The sequence below is a fragment of the Xenopus tropicalis genome, chromosome 6 (assembly GCF_000004195.4).
Source record: "Xenopus tropicalis strain Nigerian chromosome 6, UCB_Xtro_10.0, whole genome shotgun sequence".
Taxonomy (NCBI): domain Eukaryota; kingdom Metazoa; phylum Chordata; class Amphibia; order Anura; family Pipidae; genus Xenopus; species Xenopus tropicalis.
Genome location: NC_030682.2, coordinates 4,898,780 through 4,921,389, shown reverse-complemented (window position 1 = coordinate 4,921,389; position 22,610 = coordinate 4,898,780). Strand labels below are relative to the sequence as shown.

The following is a 22,610-nucleotide window of genomic DNA, read 5'->3' as shown; positions in this document are numbered from 1 at the left end:
TGCTTAAAGTTGTGTTTCTGACTGATTTATTGAGAAATTCCCCCAAACCCCACTAGCCCCGCCCATCTGTTCCACTTCCTGCTGGCTGAATTCTCTGGATGAGCTGGGGAGCCGGCGGCACTGTAGGATAGGAACCAATCAGCAGCTAGGCTGACCTGATAGGGAACTGAAGCCTGTCTGTGCTTGTGTGAGTGCAGGGCTGTGATTGGCTCTCCCCCTCCTACTGTGCTTCTGGCAGGGACCATTAGGTCACGCCCACCCCTCATGTGAAACCCAGACAGGGACCTGAGAGGATCTATAGGGAGCTCCAATAAAGGGGCCATTGTTACAGATAGGGTTAATGTTTAGCCCAAAGGGAAACCAGCACCGGATATTATTCATAATTGCCTACAAACTAAGCGTTTTTCCCCATTTATCCAATATGTCTCCTTTAAGTTTGGAGTTTCAGTAGTTATCTGGTTGCTAGGGTTCACGTTGCCTTAGCAACCAGGGAGTTTTTTGAATGAGAGACTGGAATATGAATAGAAGAGGGAATGAATATAAGGATAAGGGAGCGTCACAGAGAATAGGTTTTGGCTGCCGGGGTCAGTGACCCCCATTTGAAAGTTGGAAAGACTCAGAAGAAGAAGGCGGCAAATCATTCAAAAACTATAACAAATAAATAATGAAGACCAATTGAAAAGCTGCTTAGGATTGGATATTGTATAACATACTAAAAGTAAACCTGAAGGTGAACCACCCCTTGTAATGCCAGGTTCCATTGATTAATGGGCTTTTGTTGTATCCAGTACCTTTGTACATGTAACAATGAAATGAATTAAGAAGAAAGTGAACATTAAATGGGGGGGGGGCAAACAGTGCACTTTAACCCCCCCCCCCAGCATGCAGGGAATGGTACATTATATAAGGCTCCTGGTGTAAATTTGGATAAAAACAATATTTATTTTATTTAATCCAACACATTTATTGGAGCTCCCAATAGATTCCCACTGGTCTGTGTCTGTTAAAATAAAGTGCAGGGCTGCTGGTGGGAATGGGTTAGACTCCTATATGGCAAAGCTCCGGGAGCTGCACCCACACCGCCCAGGAACCAGCAGGAATGGGTGCTACCGGCTTTCTGTTTATAGTGCAATGGTAAAGACTTGTTATTGCTATTGAGAAGTGTTTCTTTTGCAGAATCCTGCCAAAGGTAAATTTCCCCTTTAATATGTGCATTTCTGCAGTATAGCTGTAGTACCCCATTAATACTTTATTTTCTGGAAATAAAAGTCAAACAAGCAATTGATTGGCTCTAGGTGTTACTGAATATGATTGGACTCCAATAGGGAGGAATAAATCTGTGAGAATGTTGGTAATGTTCCTGCACACTATTTGCGCTCAGGGTCGGACTGGGGGGTGCAGGGCCCACCGCGGCTGCCGACCCAGGGTCCCAGCAGGTGCCGCCGCCGGCCGCGTCCCCCGCGCCCCCCTAGGGGCCCCAGCTGAGCCTCCCTAACCCCCACAGGGTCCCCCCGCTGAGCCTCCCTAACCCCCCACAGGTGCCCCCCGCTTGAGCCTCCCTTACCCCCCCACAGGGGCTCCCCGCTTGAGCCTCCCTTACCCCCCCACAGGGGCTCCCCGCTGAGCCTCCCTAACCCCCCACAGGGGCCCCCCGCTGAGCCTCCCTTACCCCCCACAGGGGCCCCCCGCTGAGCCTCCCTTACCCCCCACAGGCCCCCCCCCCTGCTGAGCCTCCCTAACCCCCCACAGGGGCCTCCCGCTGAGCCTCCCTAATCCCCTACAGGGGCCCCCCGCTGAGCCTCCCGAACCCCCCGTCCAACATCCTCCCCTGAGTGCCTCTAAGTTTTACAAGGGAGGAAAATTTTAGGCCAAGTGTCCACTCTGGGCCACCAGGTTTTTTCCCAGTGGCCCAGTCCAACCCTTAATGTGGCTTTTTTTCCCTCTGGTGGGTTTGGTAACTTACAAGATTCCTGATTTCAACCCAGCATGTCCGTACCAACTCCAGAGCATTAAGAAAGATGGAAAAGTAAATCTAAAGCAAAATGTTATTTTACAACTAAGGAAATAAATGCCCTGAAGGCTTTAAAAAACGATAAAGCGTACGGATAAAGAAGGAGGGGTGGGAATAATGGGAATTAGTAAGAAATTGTGCTTAGTACAGGGGAATCCCTATGTGCCATAGTTTTATGGTATCTCTCTGTACAGGCTATGAGCAAACTTAGGGGGCTGTTCCTGCTGAATTGTGCTTAGTACAGGGGAATCCCTATGTGCCATAGTTTTATGGTATCTCTCTGTACAGGCTATGAGCAAACTTGGGGCTGTTCCTGCTGAATTGTGCTTAGTACAGGGGAATCCCTACGTGCCATAGTTTTATGGTATCTCTCTGTACAGGCTATGAGCAAACTTAGGGGGCTGTTCCTGCTGAATTGTGCTTAGTACAGGGGAATCCCTATGTGCCATAGTTTTATGGTATCTCTCTGTACAGGCTATGAGCAAACTTAGGGGGCTGTTCCTGCTGAATTGTGCTTAGTACAGGGGAATCCCTATGTGCCATAGTTTTATGGTATCTCTCTGTACAGGCTATGAGCAAACTTAGGGGGCTGTTCCTGCTGAATTGTGCTTAGTACAGGGGAATCCCTATGCTGCCATAGTTTTATGGTATCTCTCTGTACAGGCTATGAGCAAACTTAGGGGGCTGTTCCTGCTGAATTGTGCTTAGTACAGGGGAATCCCTATGTGCCATAGTTTTATGGTATCTCTCTGTACAGGCTATGAGCAAACTTAGGGGGCTGTTCCTGCTGAATTGTGCTTAGTACAGGGGAATCCCTATGTGCCATAGTTTTATGGTATCTCTCTGTAAAGGCTATGAGCAAACTTAGGGGGCTGTTCCTGCTGAATTGTGCTTAGTACAGGGAATTACCTTGCTGTCATAAATGACAGTATCTGTTGGAGCCAACATCTAAAGTGATTCCAAGGGGAAACAAAAGAAAAGGTATAATTGCCGTTAAGTATTTAAAATAGCTGAGCGATTGCAGCAGTTTTTCTGTATGGAGCCTGTACAGCAGGGGGGGGCTTGGGGTGTAAGGTAAGTGATTATATTCCCTGCTGCTTCCCTCCCCATGCGGTTCTGTTGGTACCAGCGCCACTCTGGGGTTCTATCCCTATAGCCGCTCTGTGCAGGACATTGTGCCCCTCCCTGTTACCTGTATCATGTTTATTTCTCTCCCCACAGGTTCCGTATAGGAGACTCCTCGTGCCTGTACCTTAATAGCGGCCATGTTGGCAGCGCAGCTTGTCATGGAGACAGGAAGTGAATCTGTAACAAAATGGACGCCAACAGTCACATGACACATTTTTACTAGGAGACACTATGAGATGTTGCCCACATGTGTCTGCAGCTGCCCACGTGCCAGAGAGGGCTTATTGGCTGAAATGCATCTGGGAATGGGGGGTAGGTTGCCCCATGTGATACAGAGTAGCCCTGAATGGGAAACCTACCCCCGGCTGCAGCTGCAGATGTGCATTGGGTCCCCCCCCCACTCACAGTGACTGGCAAATGTGCTGTACGGCCTGCAGATTGGCTGGGAATGATCTGTCTGGGGATCTTCTGTCTGTCTGTCTGTCTATCTACTGTCTGTCTGTCTATCTACTGTCTGTCTGTCTGTCTACTGTCTGTCTGTCTATCTATCTATCTACTGTCTGTCTCTCAATCTACTGTCTGTCTCTCAATCTACTGTGTATCTATCTATCTATCTATCTATCTATCTATCTATCTATCTATCTATCTATCTATCTACTGTCTGTCTCTCAATCTACTGTCTGTCTCTCAATCTACTGTCTGTCTATCTATCTATCTATCTACTGTATCTATCTATCTATCTATCTATCTGTCTGTCTGTCTGTCTGTCTGTCTCTCAATCTACTGTCTATCTATCTATCTACTGTCTGTCTCTCAATCTACTGTCTGTCTGTCTATCTATCTATCTATCTATATATCTATCTATCTACTGTCTGTCTGTCTCTCAATCTACTGTCTGTCTATCTATCTATCTATTTATCTACTGTCTGTGTCTCTCTACTGTCTGCCTCTCAATCTACTGTCTATCTATCTCTCTCTGTCTTTCAATCTATCTATCTATCTATCTATCTATCTATCTATCTATCCATCTATCTACTGTCTGTCTGTCTGTCTATCTACTGTCTGTCTCTCAATCTACTGTCTGTCTATCTATCTATCTACTGTCTGTCTCTCAATCTACTGTCTGTCTATCTATCTATCTACCTATCTATCTATCTACTGTCTGTCTCTCAATCTACTGTCTGTCTATCTATCTATATATCTATCTATCTATCTATCTATTCTCCTTCAGGATTTTTTGGTAGACAGTAGAATTCATGGTTCCATCTATCACAGCAAGCCTTCCAGGTCCTGAAGCAGCAAAACAACCCCAGACCATCACACTACCACCACCATATTTTACTGTTGGTATGATGTTCTTTTTCTGAAATGCTGTGTTACTTTTACGCCAGATGTAACGGGACACGCACCTTCCAAAAAGTTCAACTTTTGTCTCGTCGGTCCACAAGGTATTTTCCCAAAAGTCTTGGCAATCATTGAGATGTTTTTTAGCAAAATTGAGACGAGCCTTAATGTTCTTTTTGCTTAAAAGTGGTTTGCGCCTTGGAAATCTGCCATGCAGGCCGTTTTTGCCCAGTCTCTTTCTTATGGTGGAGTCGTGAACACTGACCTTAATTGAGGCAAGTGAGGCCTGCAGTTCTTTAGATGTTGTCCTGGGGTCTTTTGTGGCCTCTCGGATGAGTTGTCTCTGCACTCTTGGGGTAATTTTGGTCGGCCGGCCACTCCTGGGAAGGTTCACCAATGTTCCATGTTTTTGCCATTTGTGGATAATGGCTCTCACTGTGGTTCGCTGGAGTCCCAAAGCTTTAGAAATGGCTTTATAACCTTTACCAGACTGATAGATCTCAATTACTTTTGTTCTCATTTGTTCCTGAATTTCTTTGGATCTTGGCATGATGTGTAGCTTTTGAGGTGCTTTTGGTCTACTTCTCTGTGTCAGGTAGCTCCTATTTAAGTGATTTCTTGATTGAAACAGGTGTGGCAGTAATCAGGCCTGGGGGTGACTACACAAAATGGAACTCAAGTGTGATAAACCACAGTTAAGTTATTTTTTAACAAGGGGGGCAATCACTTTTTCACACAGGGCCATCTGGATTTGGAGTTTTTTTTCTCCCTTAATAACGTAAACCTTCATTTAAAAACTGCATTTTGTGTTCAATTATGTTATCTTTGACTAATAGTTAACGGTTTTTGATGAGCAGAAACATTTAAGTGTGACAAACATGCAAAAGAATAAGAAATCAGGAAGGGGGCAAATAGTTTTTCACACCACTGTAAATATGCCCCTGTGCCCTCCCTACTCATTCCAAAGGGCAACCTAACCACCCCCCCCCCCGTGTTATCTCCAACACACTCCTACAGCTAGGGTGTTTGCTACAGAAACCCTACTATAGTTTATATAAATACCCCGCTGTGTAGCCCCGGGGGCAGCCATTCCTGCACCGGTACAGCTGGGGTGTTTGCTACAGAAACCCTACTATAGTTTATATAAATACCCCGCTGTGTAGCCCCGGGGGCAGCCGTTCCTGCACCGGTACAGCTGGGGTGTTTGCTACAGAAACCCTACTATAGTTTATATAAATACCCCGCTGTGTAGCCCCGGGGGCAGCCATTCCTGCACCGGTACAGCTGGGGTGTTTGCTACAGAAACCCTACTATAGTTTATATAAATACCCCGCTGTGTAGCCCCGGGGGAAGCCATTCCTGCACTGGTACAGCTGGGGTGTTTGCTACAGAAACCCTACTATAGTTTATATAAATACCCCGCTGTGTAGCCCCGGGGGCAGCCATTCCTGCACCGGTACAGCTGGGGTGTTTGCTACAGAAACCCTACTATAGTTTATATAAATACCCCGCTGTGTAGCCCCGGGGGCAGCCGTTCCTGCACCGGTACAGCTGGGGTGTTTGCTACAGAAACCCTACTATAGTTTATATAAATACCCCGCTGTGTAGCCCCGGGGGCAGCCATTCCTGCACCGGTACAGCTGGGGTGTTTGCTACAGAAACCCTACTATAGTTTATATAAATACCCCGCTGTGTAGCCCCGGGGGCAGCCGTTCCTGCACTGGTACAGCTGGGGTGTTTGCTACAGAAACCCTACTATAGTTTATATAAATACCCCGCTGTGTAGCCCCGGGGGCAGCCGTTCCTGCACTGGTACAGCTGGGGTGTTTGCTACAGAAACCCTACTATAGTTTATATAAATACCCCGCTGTGTAGCCCCGGGGGCAGCCGTTCCTGCACCGGTACAGCTGGGGTGTTTGCTACAGAAACCCTACTATAGTTTATATAAATACCCCGCTGTGTAGCCCCGGGGGCAGCCATTCCTGCACTGGTACAGCTGGGGTGTTTGCTACAGAAACCCTACTATAGTTTATATAAATACCCCGCTGTGTAGCCCCGGGGGCAGCCATTCCTGCACTGGTACAGCTGGGGTGTTTGCTACAGAAACCCTACTATAGTTTATATAAATACCCCGCTGTGTAGCCCCGGGGGCAGCCGTTCCTGCACCGGTACAGCTGGGGTGTTTGCTACAGAAACCCTACTATAGTTTATATAAATACCCTGCTGTGTAGCCCCGGGGGCAGCCATTCCTGCACTGGTACAGCTGGGGTGTTTGCTACAAAAACCCTCACGCGGGGTACGAGTCAGTCACAGATAGGAGAGAGACCCTCAGAGTCACACGCGGGGTACGAGTCAGTCACAGATAGGAGAGAGACCCCCAGAGTCACACGCAGGGTACGAGTCAGTCACAGATAGGAGAGAGACCCCCAGAGTCACACGCGGGGTACAAGTCAGTCACAGATAGGAGAGAGACCCCCAGAGTCACACGCGGGGTACAAGTCAGTCACAGATAGGAGAGAGACCCCCAGAGTCACACGCGGGGTACAAGTCAGTCACAGATAGGAGAGAGACCCCCAGAGTCACACGCAGGGTACAAGTCAGTCACAGATAGGAGAGAGACCCTCAGAGTCACACGCAGGGTACGAGTCAGTCACAGATAGGAGAGAGACCCCCAGAGTCACACGCAGGGTACGAGTCAGTCACAGATAGGAGAGAGACCCCCAGAGTCACACGCAGGGTACGAGTCAGTCACAGATAGGAGAGAGACCCCCAGAGTCACACGCGGGGTACGAGTCAGTCACAGATAGGAGAGAGACCCTCAGAGTCACACGCAGGGTACGAGTCAGTCACAGATAGGAGAGAGACCCTCAGAGTCACACGCAGGGTACAAGTCAGTCACAGATAGGAAAGAGACCCTCAGAGTCACACGCAGGGTACGAGTCAGTCACAGATAGGAGAGAGACCCTCAGAGTCACACGCGGGGTACGAGTCAGTCACAGATAGGAGAGAGACCCCCAGAGTCACACGCAGGGTACGAGTCAGTCACAGATAGGAGAGAGACCCCCAGAGTCACACGCGGGGTACAAGTCAGTCACAGATAGGAGAGAGACCCCCAGAGTCACACGCGGGGTACAAGTCAGTCACAGATAGGAGAGAGACCCCCAGAGTCACACGCGGGGTACAAGTCAGTCACAGATAGGAGAGAGACCCCCAGAGTCACACGCGGGGTACAAGTCAGTCACAGATAGGAGAGAGACCCCCAGAGTCACACGCGGGGTACAAGTCAGTCACAGATAGGAGAGAGACCAACTGTCCCGCTTTACGCGGGAGGAGGATGTGGGGGGAACAAAGCCGAGATTGACAGGATGCTAAAAAAGCCTAATGAAGGTGCTTGAAGAAAGATTTACACAACTGAAATGGAGGGAGGGGGCATAAACACTAAAAATGGAATGGCAGGACCCAACCAGAGGATTGACCCTAGAGGGGGGTAGGCAAAAAACTGAGTGGGGGGGAGTGAATAGGGAAAAGCAGAGACGTGCTGAAGCTGTGTGAGCAAATGTAATTAAGTATTGTTGTTTGGGGCGTGGCCATAAAGTGGGCATGGCCTGTAAAAAATTTCCTGCGCTACACCCGGCAGATATTTTTGTCCCTCTTTCTGCTCTTCAAAAGTTGGGAGGTATGAGGAGGTAGTGTGAGAGCAAAAGGCAGAATTCTGCCCATTCATTGGCTGATGGGGCCTAGCATGTATGTGTGCCTTGGCTTGTTTGTGTGCACTGTGACTCCTATGGGGGCGGCCCCTAGTACTTAAAATGGCAATTTTCTATTTAGGATTACCCACATACTACTAAACAATGCATATTTTTATGAAAATAGATTTTTGTTTCTTTAACAGAGGCCTTTGTTGTTTGGGGATATAGTTTTCCTTTAAAGGAGACATATCCTATAAAAATGATGAATGTACCAGGGAATTATACTCCTCTAGATATAGAAGGATTGTGCTTAAAGTTGTGTTTCTGACTGATTTATTGAGAAATTCCCCCAAACCCCACTAGCCCCGCCCATCTGTTCCACTTCCTGCTGCCTCCTTTCCCAGGCTGTGCAGGGGGGCGACGGCACTGTAGGATGGGAACCAATCAGCAGCTAGGCTGACCTGATAGGGAACTGAAGCCTGTCTGTGCTTGTGTGAGTGCAGGGCTGTGATTGGCTCTCCCCCTCCTACTGAGCTTCTGGCAGGGACCGTTAGGACACGCCCACCCCTCATGTGAAACCCAGACAGGGACCTGAGAGGATCTATAGGGAGCTCCAATAAAGGGGCCATTGTTACAGATAGGGTTAATGTTTAGCCCAAAGGGAAACCAGCACCGGATATTATTCATAATTGCCTACAAAATCCAATATGTCTCCTTTAAACAGACTTTTTAACCTGGTGCCCATATGAACTCTATAATGTCCATATATTCTATGGTCTTGCAAAAGAATGTGACTAGTAACTATAGCAGCGCAGGCAGGAGAAAGATGGCAGGGACTGTTTGATGCTCATACCTGTATCTCATGTAAGTGCAATACATTTGAAAACTTTTAAAAATAAAGGTAAACAGCAGGGATAGTGTCTATAGTGTAATTAATGTCTGTACAGAAAAAAGAAAGGCTCTGGGGTACTGATAGGCTATTGAAACTGGGAATCTTGTAATCTGCTAATCGCCCTAGAGAGAGGAAAGCACCATCGCACCTTCTTTTATTTCATTTTATTTTTGGAGACAGCACTACAGCACTACAGGCAGAAAAATCTGTGCATAGACTTCCTATGGGTCTGGACACACACACAGTTGTGTTGCTGTTTGTACCGAGTGTTGACTATATCCCGCTGGGTTCCGTTATCTGTTTTTTCCACAGCCTGTGGCGCTGATCTACATTCTATCCTGATTTGCTGACCCAGAGGAGGAACTACTAAAAAGATCGGCAAAGAAAAAAAATTCCGAGGCCCTCACCCCTTTAATTTAGCAAATGTCACTTTGCAATTTTAACTTTGTTATTAGGGATGTACCAAATCCAGGATTCGGTTTCTTTCAGTAGGATCAGGATTCAGCCGAACTGAATCCAAATCCTTCAAATAAGGTGACTTTTTGTCACAGGGAAGATCAAAATTCTTCACTGCACGCTTCTTTTTAACCCTTCCGTGGCCTAATTGGGATCTGGTTTGGTATTCGGCCGGATCTTTCAGAAAGGACTCAGGGTCGGCCAGATCCCCAAAAAGTGGATTTGGTGCATCCCTATGTGTTATACATAAAGTTGGCAAATAGTGAAACATCTACTGCCGCTTTCTCTTATACCCACGCACTCGGTGCGCCCCCCTTCCCCTGCGCGGTTGGTCATCCCTTGAGGGAGGAGGAGGAGCAGCAGAAGAGGGTCCGGGGCCTGCTCTATCTATGTGCCCTGTAGCTCCGTTCCCTTCAGCCAGCGGATGTGCTATTACCTGCCCCAGGATTGCCAAAAGGGCATTGTTGAAGGTTTTGGAGCTTGTATGATGTTCCAAGCGAGCTTCCCGGAGCTCAGCCGCAATGGTCTGTAGCCCGTCGCCCAGGTTCTGCATGGCCGTACAAATGCTGTTCAAGTGCCCATCGACGCGGGCCATCCATCGGCGGAAGTGGACCTCTTGGCGCCGCTGTCGCGTCATGATAGTCTGAAAAAACCCATGCAAGCTTTCGAAAACTCCCGGGACCCCTGGTGGGACCCCTGGTGGGACCCTTGGTGCAGCTGGTTCACCTAATCCGCGTCCCGGGCAATGTTCAGCCCTTTCAGCAGCAGCATCTTTATTTAAAAAAAAAAAAATAATAACAGTAAAACCTCAATTTTACATACCCCAGTTTTAAAGGGGACATATTGGATAAATGGGAAAAACGTTTATTTTGTAGGCAATTATGAATAATATCCGGTGCTGGTTTCCCTTTGGGCTAAACATTAACCCTATCTGTAACAATGGCCCCTTTATTGGAGCTCCCTATAGATCCTCTCAGGTCCCTGTCTGGGTTTCACATGAGGGGTGGGCGTGTCCTAACGGTCCCTGCCAGAAGCACAGTAGGAGGGGGAGAGCCAATCACAGCCCTGCACTCACACAAGCACAGACAGGCTTCAGTTCCCTATCAGGTCAGCCTAGCTGCTGATTGGTTCCTATCCTACAGTGCAGCTGGGGAGCCGCCGGCTCCCCAGCTCATTCAGAGAATTCAGCCAGCAGGAAGTGGCACAGATGGGCGGGGCTAGTGGGGTTTTGGGGGGAATTTCTCAATAAATCAGTCAGAAACACAACTTTTTTTCAACACAATCCTTCTATATCTAGAGGAGTATAATTCACTGGTACATTCATAATTTTTATAGGATATGTCTCCTTTAAGTTTTCCCTCATTTTTTGTGGTCCCACCAATATTTAATATTAGGAGTATATTTATCAGGCTGTGTAAAAAGTGGAGTAATACATTACTGGTGATGATGCTCATAACAGCCAATCAGATGCTTTTATTTGGTTTTCTAACTGTTGAAATCTAATTGCTGATTGGTTGCCCTGGGCAACGTCACTGGTAATGCTTCACTCCACTTTTAACACAGCATAATAAATATACCCCTTGGTGTATTTTCTTCCCTGATTTTACACTGGTTTTTTCTGGTCCCTGGAAAGATGTAAATTGGGGGTTCTACTGTAGCAACAGTAAGTATGAAATAGCCACACCCAGGGAACATGTTAGAGATATCAGACAGAACACGCAGCCCCCATAAACAGTTGTTAGTCCCCCAGGGACCACTGCACTTACACTCGGGCTGCTGCACATTGAATGCCCGCACAGGCTCATCCATGAACGTCCCGACCTGCTCGTCTGTAAAATACAAGTGTAAAAAATGTCAGGACAGAACCAATAATATCAGTCACAGTTTAGCAACTTTCTATAATATATTTACCATATGGCTCTAGGGGTGCCTGGACCTCTGCCCCATCCCCATCCTGGGGCTCAACCTGCTCACATGACTCTGCAGGTCCCCCAACTGAGGGTTCATCCCTGAATGCCGGGGAGTAGCAGCGAAGTGAACCTAAAAAGAAAAACAGGTACAGTTCATAATAAAAACAACAGTGACCATAAGCTAAGCATCCACCATGTTTTACTATATTATACAGTGGCTTGCAAAAGTATTCGGCCCCCTTGAACTTTTCCACATTTTGTCACATTACAGCCACAAACATGAATCAATTTTATTGGAATTCCACGTGAAAGACCAATACAAAGTGGGGTACACGTGAGAAGTGGAAGGAAAATCATACATGATTCCAAACATTTTTTACAAATAAATAAGTGCAAAGTGGGGTGTGCGTAATTATTCAGCCCCCTTTGGTCTGAGTGCAGTCAGTTGCCCATAGACATTGCCTGATAAGTGCTAATGACTAAATAGAGTGCCCCTGTGTGTAATCTAATGTCAGTACAAATACAGCTGCTCTGTGACGGCCTCAGAGGTTGCTAAGAGAATATTGGGAGCAACAACACCATGAAGCCCAAAGAACACACCAGACAGGTCAGGGATAAAGTTATTGAGAAATTTAAAGCAGGCTTAGGCTACAAACAGATTCCCAAAGCCTTGAACATCCCACGGAGCCCTGTTCCACCGATCATTCAGAAATGCAAGGAGTATGGCACAACTGTAACCCTACCCAGGCACGCCCCCCCCTAAACTCACAGGCCCAACAAGCGCTGATCAGAAATGCAGCCAAGAGGCCCATGGTGACTCTGGGGGGGCTGCAGAGATCTACAGCTCAGGGGGGGGAATCTGTCCGACAACTATTAGTCATGCACTGCACAAAGTTGGCCTTTATGGAAGAGAGGCAAGAAGAAAGCCATTGTTAACAGAAAACCATAAGAAGTCCCGTTTGCAGTTTGCCACAAGCCATGTGGGGGGGGGGGGGGACACATGTGGAAGAAGGTGCTCTGGTCAGATGAGACCAAAATGGAACTTTTTGGCCAAAATGCAAAACGCTATGTGTGGCGGAAAACTAACCCTGCACATCACTCTGACTCCACCATCCCCACTGTCAAATATGGGGGGGCAGCATCATGCTCTGGGGGGGCTTCTCTTCAGCAGGGACAGGGAAGCTGCTCAGAGTTGATGGGAAGATGGATGGAGCCAAATACAGGGCAATCTTGGAAGAAAACCTCTTGGAGTCTGCAAAAGACTTGAGACTGGGGCGGAGGTTCCCCTTCCAGCAGGACAACGACCCTAAACATAAAGCCAGGGCAACAATGGGTTAAACATATCCATGTGTTAGAATGGCCCAGTCACAGTCCAGATCTAAATCCAATGGAGAATCTGTGGCAAGATCTGAAAACTGCTGTTCCCAAAGGCTGTCCATCTAATCTGACTGAGCTGGAGCTGTTTTGCAAAGAAGAATGGGCAAGGATTTCAGTCTGTAGATGGGCAAAGCTGGTAGAGACATACCCTAAAGCCTGGCAGCTGGAATTGCAGCAAAAGGGGGTTCTACAAAGTATTGACTCAGGGGGCTGAATAATTACGCACACCCCACTTTGCAGTTATTTATTTGTAAAAAATGTTTGGAATCATGTATGATTTTCATTCCACTTCTCACGTGTACCCCACTTTGTATTGGTCTTTCACGTGGAATTCCAATAAAATTGATTCATGTTTGTGGCTGTAATGTGACAAAATGTGGAAAAGTTCAAGGGGGCCGAATACTTTTGCAAGCCACTGTATGTATATGGATAATATTCAGCTGATGTCAGATAGGCAAGGCCACTGGCGAGCCTCATACACGGAGTAATAAGTTGGCGTCTTGGCAGCTTTTATCAGCCAGTGTATGGCACGGACTTCTTTAGGGCTCTGGCACACGGGGAAATTAGTCGCCCGCGTCAAAACTCCCTGTTCGCGGGCGACTAATCTCCCCGAGTTGCCATCATCTGCCATCCCACCGGCGAACATGTAAGTCGCCGGCGGGATGGAACGCGCGGCGGCGCGATTTCGGGAAATCGGCGAAAAAACCTTGTGAGGCAATTTCGGCGATTTGCCGAAATCGCGCCGCCGCGTGTGCCATCCCGCCGGCGACTTACATGTTCGCCGGTGGGATGTCCCTTGGGAGGCCGTTATACACCAAGACGTGCTAATAAATTGCTGGGAATGAGATTTAATAGATGATAATTAGAAACAATAGAACTTTGGAGTTTGGCGAAAGGTGCAGCTCCACTAACCAGATACAATCTGAGACAGCTTGGTCAGGCTGGGAGAGAGAGTCACCGAGGAGCTTGGGCTGGGAGCAGAGAGTCACTGAGGGGCTTGGGCTGGGAGCAGAGAGTCACTGAGGGGCTTGGGCTGGGAGCAGAGAGTCACTGAGGGGCTTGGGCTGGGAGCAGAGAGTCACTGAGGGGCTTGGGCTGGGAGCAGAGAGTCACTGAGGGGCTCGGCCTGGGAGCAGAGAGTCACTGAGGGGCTTGGGCTGGGAGCAGAGAGTCACTGAGGGGTTTGGGCTGGGAGCAGACAGTCACTGAGGGGTTTGGGCTGGGAGCAGAGAGTCACTGAGGGGTTTGGGCTGGGAGCCGAGAGTCACTGAGGGGTTTGGGCTGGGAGCAGAGATTCACTGAGGGGTTTGGGCTGGGAGCAGAGAGTCACTGAGGGGTTTGGGCTGGGAGCAGACAGTCACTGAGGGGTTTGGGCTGGGAGCAGAGAGTCACTGAGGGGTTTGGGCTGGGAGCAGACAGTCACTGAGGGGTTTGGGCTGGGAGCAGAGAGTCACTGAGGGGGTTGGGGCTGGGAGCAGAGAGTCACTGAGGGGCTTGGGCTGGGAGCAGGGAGTCACTGAGGGGCTTGAGCTGGGAGCAGAGAGTCACTGAGGGGCTCGGCCTGGGAGCAGAGAGTCACTGAGGGGCTTGGGCTTGGGCTGGGAGCAGGGAGTCACTGAGGGGCTTGGGTCTAATGGGTGCTCTGTGTTCTACATGCTTTTTTTTGTGGCAGTACCTGGGCTTTTCTTGCTTTTTTTGGTTGAGTGCGCTGCCTTTCAAATTCTACATATACAGTAAATATATATATATTACCAGAAGGGTGTCACTCCACTTTAATTATATACCCAGACGCACAGTAAAAACATAACAAAACATACAAAAAAGAGCAGCAACACTGGGATTTCTGTGCAAAGCAAAAAAATCTATATAAATGTGCATATACAGGCAACGTGACGTTTCCCTCCTCCCTGGGACATTTCTCGAGGCGACCGCACCCTTCAGCTTAACGAGCGTTTATAGCCAGTGATAACCATTAATTAGGAACATGACATCACCATATGAAAATGAACAAAATGACTACTGCAAATGAACTTACTTTTGTGTAAAAATACAATAAGAGCCAGAGAGAGAGAGGCCATTTAATGTAGTTAAAAGTGTTGATTGTTACAGTTCCATACTTACGTCTCACATCAGCCTCCAGATATTCCGCCTCTATCCCCTCACACAGCTCTTGGCCAATGCGTTCCAGGAGGCGGCGCTCATACCCCTTTAGGTTGATTGGTTTGAGGGACTCTCTGCCAGCCATCTGGATCTTCTTCCTCCGGACCAATAACTTCTCTCGGACGCGCCGTTTCACGTCGCTGAAGCGCTTATAGGTGGTGGCAGCCTCCCGATGGTAAGCACCGACGCGGCTCACATGGTCGGCTACTTCCTGCCAGAGGTGCTTTCTCCTGACGCGAGTGATCCCATGCGACTGGCTCCCAAACAACTCATCCCATCGGTCCAGCACACACTCCACTAATGCTGCATTCTCATCATAGGAGAATCTGGGGCCCAGTTTCCCAGCCTCACCACTCGGCCCCTCCAGAGGGTCTTCCTCCTCTCTCCTCTGGTCCTCTGCCTCCCTCTCCCTCATAGCCCTGTGGCCTCCTGCCCTATTCCTCTGTCCTTGACCCATTCTCCCCTCCTCCCTAGCCTGTCTTTCCCTTACAGACCCCACCCTATCCCCAAGATCAGAGACCCATTCCCCCTCCCCTCTATCCCGAGACCCACTGGCCCTTTCCCACTCCCTCCTAACTCTGCTCCCCCTGCAGGCCTCCCTTATGCTGCTGTCCCCCCTACAATCATCCCATTCCCCTCTATCCTCAGCCTGACAACCTAATATTGGAGGGGATACCTCCTCCTCTGTGTCCCCCCCATCCAGGTCCTCAGACTCCCCCCATGCTTCTGGTTTCACCCAGTAGCCATTTTGGGTTATTTGGGCAGCTCTACTGAACACATTCTCTTCCAAGTGAGCCAAGAGCGGGACATCACATAAACTGGCTGCCGGAACACTTCCTGTGTGAAAATTAAAAAGGCCGCAATCAGTTCAAATTCTTGCTAAAATAAAAACAATTATATCCATTCATGTTACTTATACTTAGAACCTTTCTTACAGTCAAAAGTAAAAAGACTTGGGGAGCAACACAAGCACCATAAAAGTTCATGGAGGTGCCAAATAAGGGCTGTGATTGGCTATTAGGGGCCTCTATGCACCCTATCAGCTTACAGGGGCTTTATTTGGTACTAAATCTTGTTTTTATTCAACCAAAACTTGCCCCCAAGTCAGGAATTCAAAAATAACTCCCTGGTTTGGGGGCACTGAGAGCAACACCCAAGGGGTTGGGGAGCAACATGTTACCCCCGAGCCACTGGTTGGGGATCACTGACCCAGAGCGATATACACGACAATACAATTTTAGCTGAATGTGCCTCTTGGTGTCGAGAACAGATAACTTCCATTGCATTATACACCACTAAAATCTGAAGGAATATGTCTTTAATAAAACGTTTTCTGGAGCCTTGCGTTCAACTGCTTTCCCAGCCTGCCCGGCACCATGCCATTCCTGCTACATAAACAAAGCACAGATGTTGGTTCCTTATTGACATAATGTCACGTGGGGAGCTCCAGGGTTGCCCAGGGGTGTCAGTAGGTGCAACTGGCCTGTGTTCCTGTAGTTCCCTGTCAGGTCTATCAGACTGCTGGCTTTGCACCCACAGGCTGGGTATACAGTGGTGTGAAAAACTATTTGCCCCCTTCCTGATTTCTTATTCTTTTGCATGTTTGTCACACAAAATGTTTCTGATCATCAAACACATTTAACTATTAGTCAAAGATAACACAAGTAAACACAAAATGCAGTTTTTAAATGAGGGTTTTTATTATTTAGGGAGAAAAAAAATCCAAACCTACATGGCCCTGTGTGAAAAAGTAATTGCCCCCTGAACCTAATAACTGGTTGGGCCACCCTTAGCAGCAATAACTGCAATCAAGCATTTGAGATAACTTGCAACGAGTCTTTTACAGCGCTCTGGAGGAATTTTGGCCCACTCATCTTTGCAGAATTGTTGTAATTCAGCTTTATTTGAGGGTTTTCTAGCATGAACCGCCTTTTTAAGGTCATGCCACAACATCTCAATAGGATTCAGGTCAGGACTTTGACTAGGCCACTCCAAAGTCTTCATTTTGTTTTTCTTCAGCCATTCAGAGGTGGATTTGCTGGTGTGTTTTGGGTCATTGTCCTGCTGCAGCACCCAAGATCGCTTCAGCTTGAGTTGACGAACAGATGGCCGGACATTCTCCTTCAGGATTTTTTGGTAGACAGTAGAATTCATGGTTCCATCTATCACAGCAAGCCTTCCAGGTCCTGAAGCAGCAAAACAACCCCAGACCATCACACTACCACCACCATATTTTACTGTTGGTATGATGTTCTTTTTCTGAAATGCTGTGTTACTTTTACGCCAGATGTAACGGGACACGCACCTTCCAAAAAGTTCAACTTTTTTCTCGTCGGTCCACAAGGTATTTTCCCAAAAGTCTTGGCAATCATTGAGATGTTTTTTAGCAAAATTGAGACGAGCCTTAATGTTCTTTTTGCTTAAAAGTGGTTTGCGCCGTTTTTGCCCAGTCTCTTTCTTATGGTGGAGTCGTGAACACTGCCCTTAATTGAGGCAAGTGAGGCCTGCAGTTCTTTAGATGTTGTCCTGGGGTCTTTTGTGGCCTCTCGGATGAGTTGTCTCTGCGCTCTTGGGGTAATTTTGGTCGGCCGGCCACTCCTGGGAAGGTTCACCACTGTTCCATGTTTTTGCCATTTGTGGATAATGGCTCTCACTGTGGTTCGCTGGAGTCCCAAAGCTTTAGAAATGGCTTTATAACCTTTACCAGACTGATAGATCTCAATTACTTTTGTTCTCATTTGTTCCTGAATTTCTTTGGATCTTGGCATGATGTGTAGCTTTTGAGGTGCTTTTGGTCTACTTCTCTGTGTCAGGTAGCTCCTATTTAAGTGATTTGTTGATTGAAACAGGTGTGGCAGTAATCAGGCCTGGGGGTGACTACAGAAATTGATATTGAAATTGAAAATTGAAATTGATAAACCACAGTTAAGTTATTTTTTAACAAGGGCCATGTAGATTTGGAGTTTTTTTTCTCCCTTAATAACGTAAACCTTCATTTAAAAACTGCATTTTGTGTTCAATTATGTTATCTTTGACTAATAGTTAACGGTTTTTGATGAGCAGAAACATTTAAGTGTGACAAACATGCAAAAGAATAAGAAATCAGGAAGGGGGCAAATAGTTTTTCACACCACTGTATATAGGCTGCAAACATACAAAAAGAAAAAGAGATTGATCAATGCACATTCCCTGGTCCCCCAGGTCAAGAATGGCAATAGTGCACGGGAGTGCCAGCCTTTGAAAAATATGACAAGAGGTAAATAGATAGGACCACCATACGGGGTTTACCTTGACGTGGTATGGTGGCTTACCAATCTTATGATCATAATTTTGTAACTAAAAACCCCTGTTTTTTTTCAATATACTGTATGCACTAGCATGAAACTAACAGACAATTTACTTATGAAACAGGGGACCAGGGAATGTGCATTGATCAATCTCTTTTTCTTTTTGTATGTTTGTAGTTAATTTGGCCAGATCAGTTGCACTTCCATTGTATTTGTATACTTTATTTAGCCTTGGAGTGCTCCCACAACCCCTTTTTGTGTATTTATATATAGGCTGGCCTCTGCCTTTAATATCGACAGTGTTGTCCCTAATCATTTTTGTTGTAGGCAATAAATAATGTACAGTGCCTAATTTTAATTTGGAGTCAAAAGGGTGGCCCTTTATCAGAGTTCCCCATAATTCCTCTTTGGTTTGGGTCTATTATAAGTTACGGGTGGGCATATCCTAATGGACCAGGCAATGAGCACAGAAGGACGTGAGCAGCCAATCACTTCTCTTCCTTCACATGGAAGAAAATTTGGTTGCAGTTCACTGTCAAGTCCACCAAGATGGCATCCTACAGAGCTGAGCCAACAGCTTCCCTGCACAGCCTGGCATTACAACCAACAGGACATGGAATGACCAGGTGCCGCTAGCAGGGTTTGGGGGGGAAATTTTGACTAATCCAGTACCAGCCCTATCCCCTTTAATGGCTGTCACTGTCTCAGTGCAAAGTCATGGGGCATCCTAAAAATTTTTGGAAAAATTGTTTATGGCAATAAAAGTTACTCACCCGCTCCAGGAATAGGGACAGGTTCCTGCTTTATTGTGGGCAGAGGAACCTCGTGGTTCAGATCTTCTTCCTTTATCTTTACCTGGAATATTTCTGGCTGTGGCTCTGGGGAACCTGCCAGTAAGGGAGAGACAGGGCCGTGTAAAGCTGGGAGTAAGGGAGAGACAGGGCCGTGTAAAGCTGGGATTAAGGGAGAGACAGGGCGGTGTAAAGCTGGCAGTAAGGGAGAGACAGGGCCGTGTAAAGCTGGGAGTAAGGGAGAGACAGGGCCGTGTAAAGCTGGGAGTAAGGGAGAGACAGGGCCGTGTAAAGCTGGGAGTAAGGGAGAGATAGGGCCGTGTAAAGCTGGGAGTAAGGGAGAGACAGGGCCGTGTAAAGCTGGGAGTAAGGGAGAGACAGGGCCGTGTAAAGCTGGGAGTAAGGGAGAGACAGGGCCGTGTAAAGCTGGGAGTAAGGGAGAGACAGGGCCGTGTAAAGCTGGGAGTAAGGGAGAGACAGGGCCGTGTAAAGCTGGGAGTAAGGGAGAGACAGGGCCGCGTAAAGCTGGGAGTAAGGGAGAGACAGGGCCGCGTAAAGCTGGGAGTAAGGGAGAGACAGGGCCGTGTAAAGCTGGGAGTAAGGGAGAGACAGGGCCGTGTAAAGCTGGGAGTAAGGGAGAGACAGGGCCATGTAAAGCTGGGAGTAAGGAAGTGCCTTGGTGCCTTATTAATAGGGAAACGTTACTCACCGGCCCCAGGAACGGGATCCATTTCCCTCTTTATTGTGGGCAGAGGCTCCTCAGTGTCCGGCTCTTCATTCTCCCATTTCCCCTCTAACCTCCTTGGTTCCATCTCTGGAGAACCTGACAGCAAGGAACAGAAACCCACCATATAAAGCTGCCTGTGGGGCTGCGCTTGGGCCCCCCCTCTGATATTAGTGCAATAAATACATGTTGTACAGGGAGGGGTTTATCCAATCAGGGAAACCAATGGGGCAGTTTGGGGGCATATTTACAAGGCCATTTCACACCCTGCTGTGGGACTGGGGGTTAATCCCGCTGCAGGGGCTGATAGAGAGGGGCGGCTGTGGGACTGGGGGTTAATCCCGCTGCAGGGGCTGATAGAGAGGGGCGGCTGTGGGACTGGGGGTTAATCCCGCTGCAGGGGCTGATAGAGAGGGGCGGCTGTGGGACTGGGGGTTAATCCCGCTGCAGGGGCTGATAGAGAGGGGCGGCTGTGGGACTGGGGGTTAATCCCGCTGCAGGGGCTGATAGAGAGGGGCGGCTGTGGGACTGGGGGTTAATCCCGCTGCAGGGGCTGATAGAGAGGGGCGGCTGTGGGACTGGGGGTTAATCCCGCTGCAGGGGCTGATAGAGAGGGGCGGCTGTGGGACTGGGGGTTAATCCCGCTGCAGGGGCCGATAGAGAGGGGCGGCTGTGGGACTGGGGGTTAATCCCGCTGCAGGGGCTGATAGAGAGGGGCGGCTGTGGGACTGGGGGTTAATCCCGCTGCAGGGGCTGATAGAGAGGGGCGGCTGTGGGACTGGGGGTTAATCCCGCTGCAGGGGCTGATAGAGAGGGGCGGCTGTGGGACTGGGGGTTAATCCCGCTGCAGGGGCCGATAGAGAGGGGCGGCTGTGGGACTGGGGGTTAATCCCGCTGCAGGGGCTGATAGAGAGGGGCGGCTGTGGGACTGGGGGTTAATCCCGCTGCAGGGGCCGATAGAGAGGGGCGGCTGTGGGACTGGGGGTTAATCCCGCTGCAGGGGTTGATAGAGAGGGGCGGCTGTGGGACTGGGGGTTAATCCCGCTGCAGGGGCTGATAGAGAGGGGCGGCTGTGGGACTGGGGGTTAATCCCGCTGCAGGGGCCGATAGAGAGGGGCGGCTGTGGGACTGGGGGTTAATCCCGCTGCAGGGGCTGATAGAGAGGGGCGGCTGTGGGACTGGGGGTTAATCCCGCTGCAGGGGCTGATAGAGAGGGGCGGCTGTAATAAGTAACAGAGAGAGACTGACAGACATATGGGAGGATATAAAACAGAAAGGAAAAGCACTTACCCAGTAGCCCAGGCTGGAGATGTGAGTGCAGGGGAGGGACAATGCCAGGGACACAGGGGGAGGGGTTACAGGGGCAGTAGGACACAATTCCCAGGCTGCTCTATAAGGTGTCTCCTCAGGTCTCAGCACTTTCCGGACTGTGTGAGGGAGGCGGGCGGGAGTGGGAGGCGCTTGTTGTTTTAGCCACTCCCCTACAAAAATGAACCATCCAGGGGACGTTTCTCAGTGTAGGCTCAGCCCAGCTAACTGGACCAATTACACATGTGCTTTCTCTTCAGACTTGTCACCTATTAAGTGAGGCACTGCCATATTATTGGTGGGCAGATTTTACTTTAACAGCTTCTTTCTTTTTTTCTCTTTCTTTCTTTCTTGATGGGAGACTGGAGGAAAAAAGCCAAAAGGGGGTAACTCCTAAAAAAACAAGGGGAGGGGTTGACAGCCCTGAGAACTAAACCTCCCCACTGCCAGTATAGTAGTAAAAATAAAAATAAGATGCCAGAGATTCTTTGATTTATTGTCCAAGACAACAGCAATGCAGGGTGAATAGTTACAGCAACGGGTTAGTGCAGTAAATGGGCAGGTACAATCATAAGCAGATCAGAGCATTGTAGCACCATTGGGGAGTTCAAGGTTTGGAAGTAGAAAGTCCCAAGGGTTTCCACCTTAAATGCCCCTGCTCCTTACAGCTGACTTGAATCAGGGAGCTAAGTAATGGCTGAATTCCCTGTCGCTACTGCGGCCCCTTCACATACCTCCCAACATTTGAAAAGCAGAAGGAGGGACAAAAATGTCTTTTTTAGGCCACACCCACTCTTTGGCCACGCCCCCCCCCCATCCAAACAGGCCCATTTTACAAAACCACGTCTGAAGAGCATAACATACACAAAGTGCACCAGAAGACAGACACGGTGGCCCCAATCATTTTTTGACATATTGTGGCCCTAAGGATTTCATTATGCACTGTGGCACCTGTATTTAATGACAGACTCATGACAGACATTGGTAGCCAGGGCCCCCTAAAATACTGGTAGCCAGGTGTTATATTTTGCATTGGTGCTAGAGCAGGGACCCCCTAAAATATTGCTGGTCCTCCCCCAGTGTCCCCATACTATGGGCCGCTCCCAACTGCAGCATCCTCCCCAACATACTTCAGCTCCCCCCAGCATCCACCCAACATCCTCCAGCTCCCCCCAGCATCCACCCAACATCCTCCAGCTCCCCCCAGCATCCACCCAACATCCTTCAGCTCCCCCAGCATCCACCCAACATCCTTCAGCTCCCCCCAGCATCCACCCAACATCCTCCAGCTCCCCCCAGCATCCACCCAACATCCTCCAGCTGCCCCTTACCTTCCTCCAGCTCCTCCCAGCGTCCTCCCCAACATCCTTCAGCTTCCCCCAGCGTCCTCCCCAACATCCTACAGCTCCCCCCAGCGTCCTCCCCAACATCCTCCAGCTCCCCCCAGCATCCACCCAACATCCTCCAGCTGCCCCTTACCTTCCTCCAGCTGCTCCCAGCGTCCTCCCCAACATCCTTCAGCTTCCCCCAGCG

At 48.8% G+C, this 22,610-nt stretch overlaps 1 protein-coding gene across 1 annotated transcript; it reads right to left on the bottom strand.

Moving 5' to 3' along the window:
- Positions 1–9,213: 9,213 nt before the first annotated feature.
- Positions 9,214–21,244, bottom strand: LOC108647925. The gene is made up of 7 exons (XM_031904234.1): positions 21,060–21,244; positions 19,755–19,868; positions 19,028–19,141; positions 14,929–15,804; positions 11,432–11,560; positions 11,287–11,349; positions 9,214–10,291 (listed from the first exon to the last, which is right to left on the bottom strand). The coding sequence occupies exons 2-7, from the start codon at positions 19,855–19,857 to the stop codon at positions 9,792–9,794; spliced, it is 1,785 nt and encodes a 594-aa protein (XP_031760094.1). The 5' UTR covers positions 19,858–19,868; positions 21,060–21,244; the 3' UTR covers positions 9,214–9,791.
- Positions 21,245–22,610: the final 1,366 nt, after the last annotated feature.

Excerpts from the sequence above, each read along its gene's own strand:
- LOC108647925 (XM_031904234.1), bottom strand. The coding sequence starts at position 19,857 with ATGGAACCAAGGAGGTTAGAGGGGAAATGGGAGAATGAAGAGCCGGAC. Across the intron at positions 15,805-19,027 it reads TGTCCCTATTCCTGGAGCGG|GAAGTGTTCCGGCAGCCAGT; the intron begins GTGAGTAACTTT and ends ATTTTCACACAG. Across the intron at positions 11,561-14,928 it reads TCTGGAGGCTGATGTGAGAC|GTTCACTTCGCTGCTACTCC; the intron begins GTAAGTATGGAA and ends TTTTCTTTTTAG.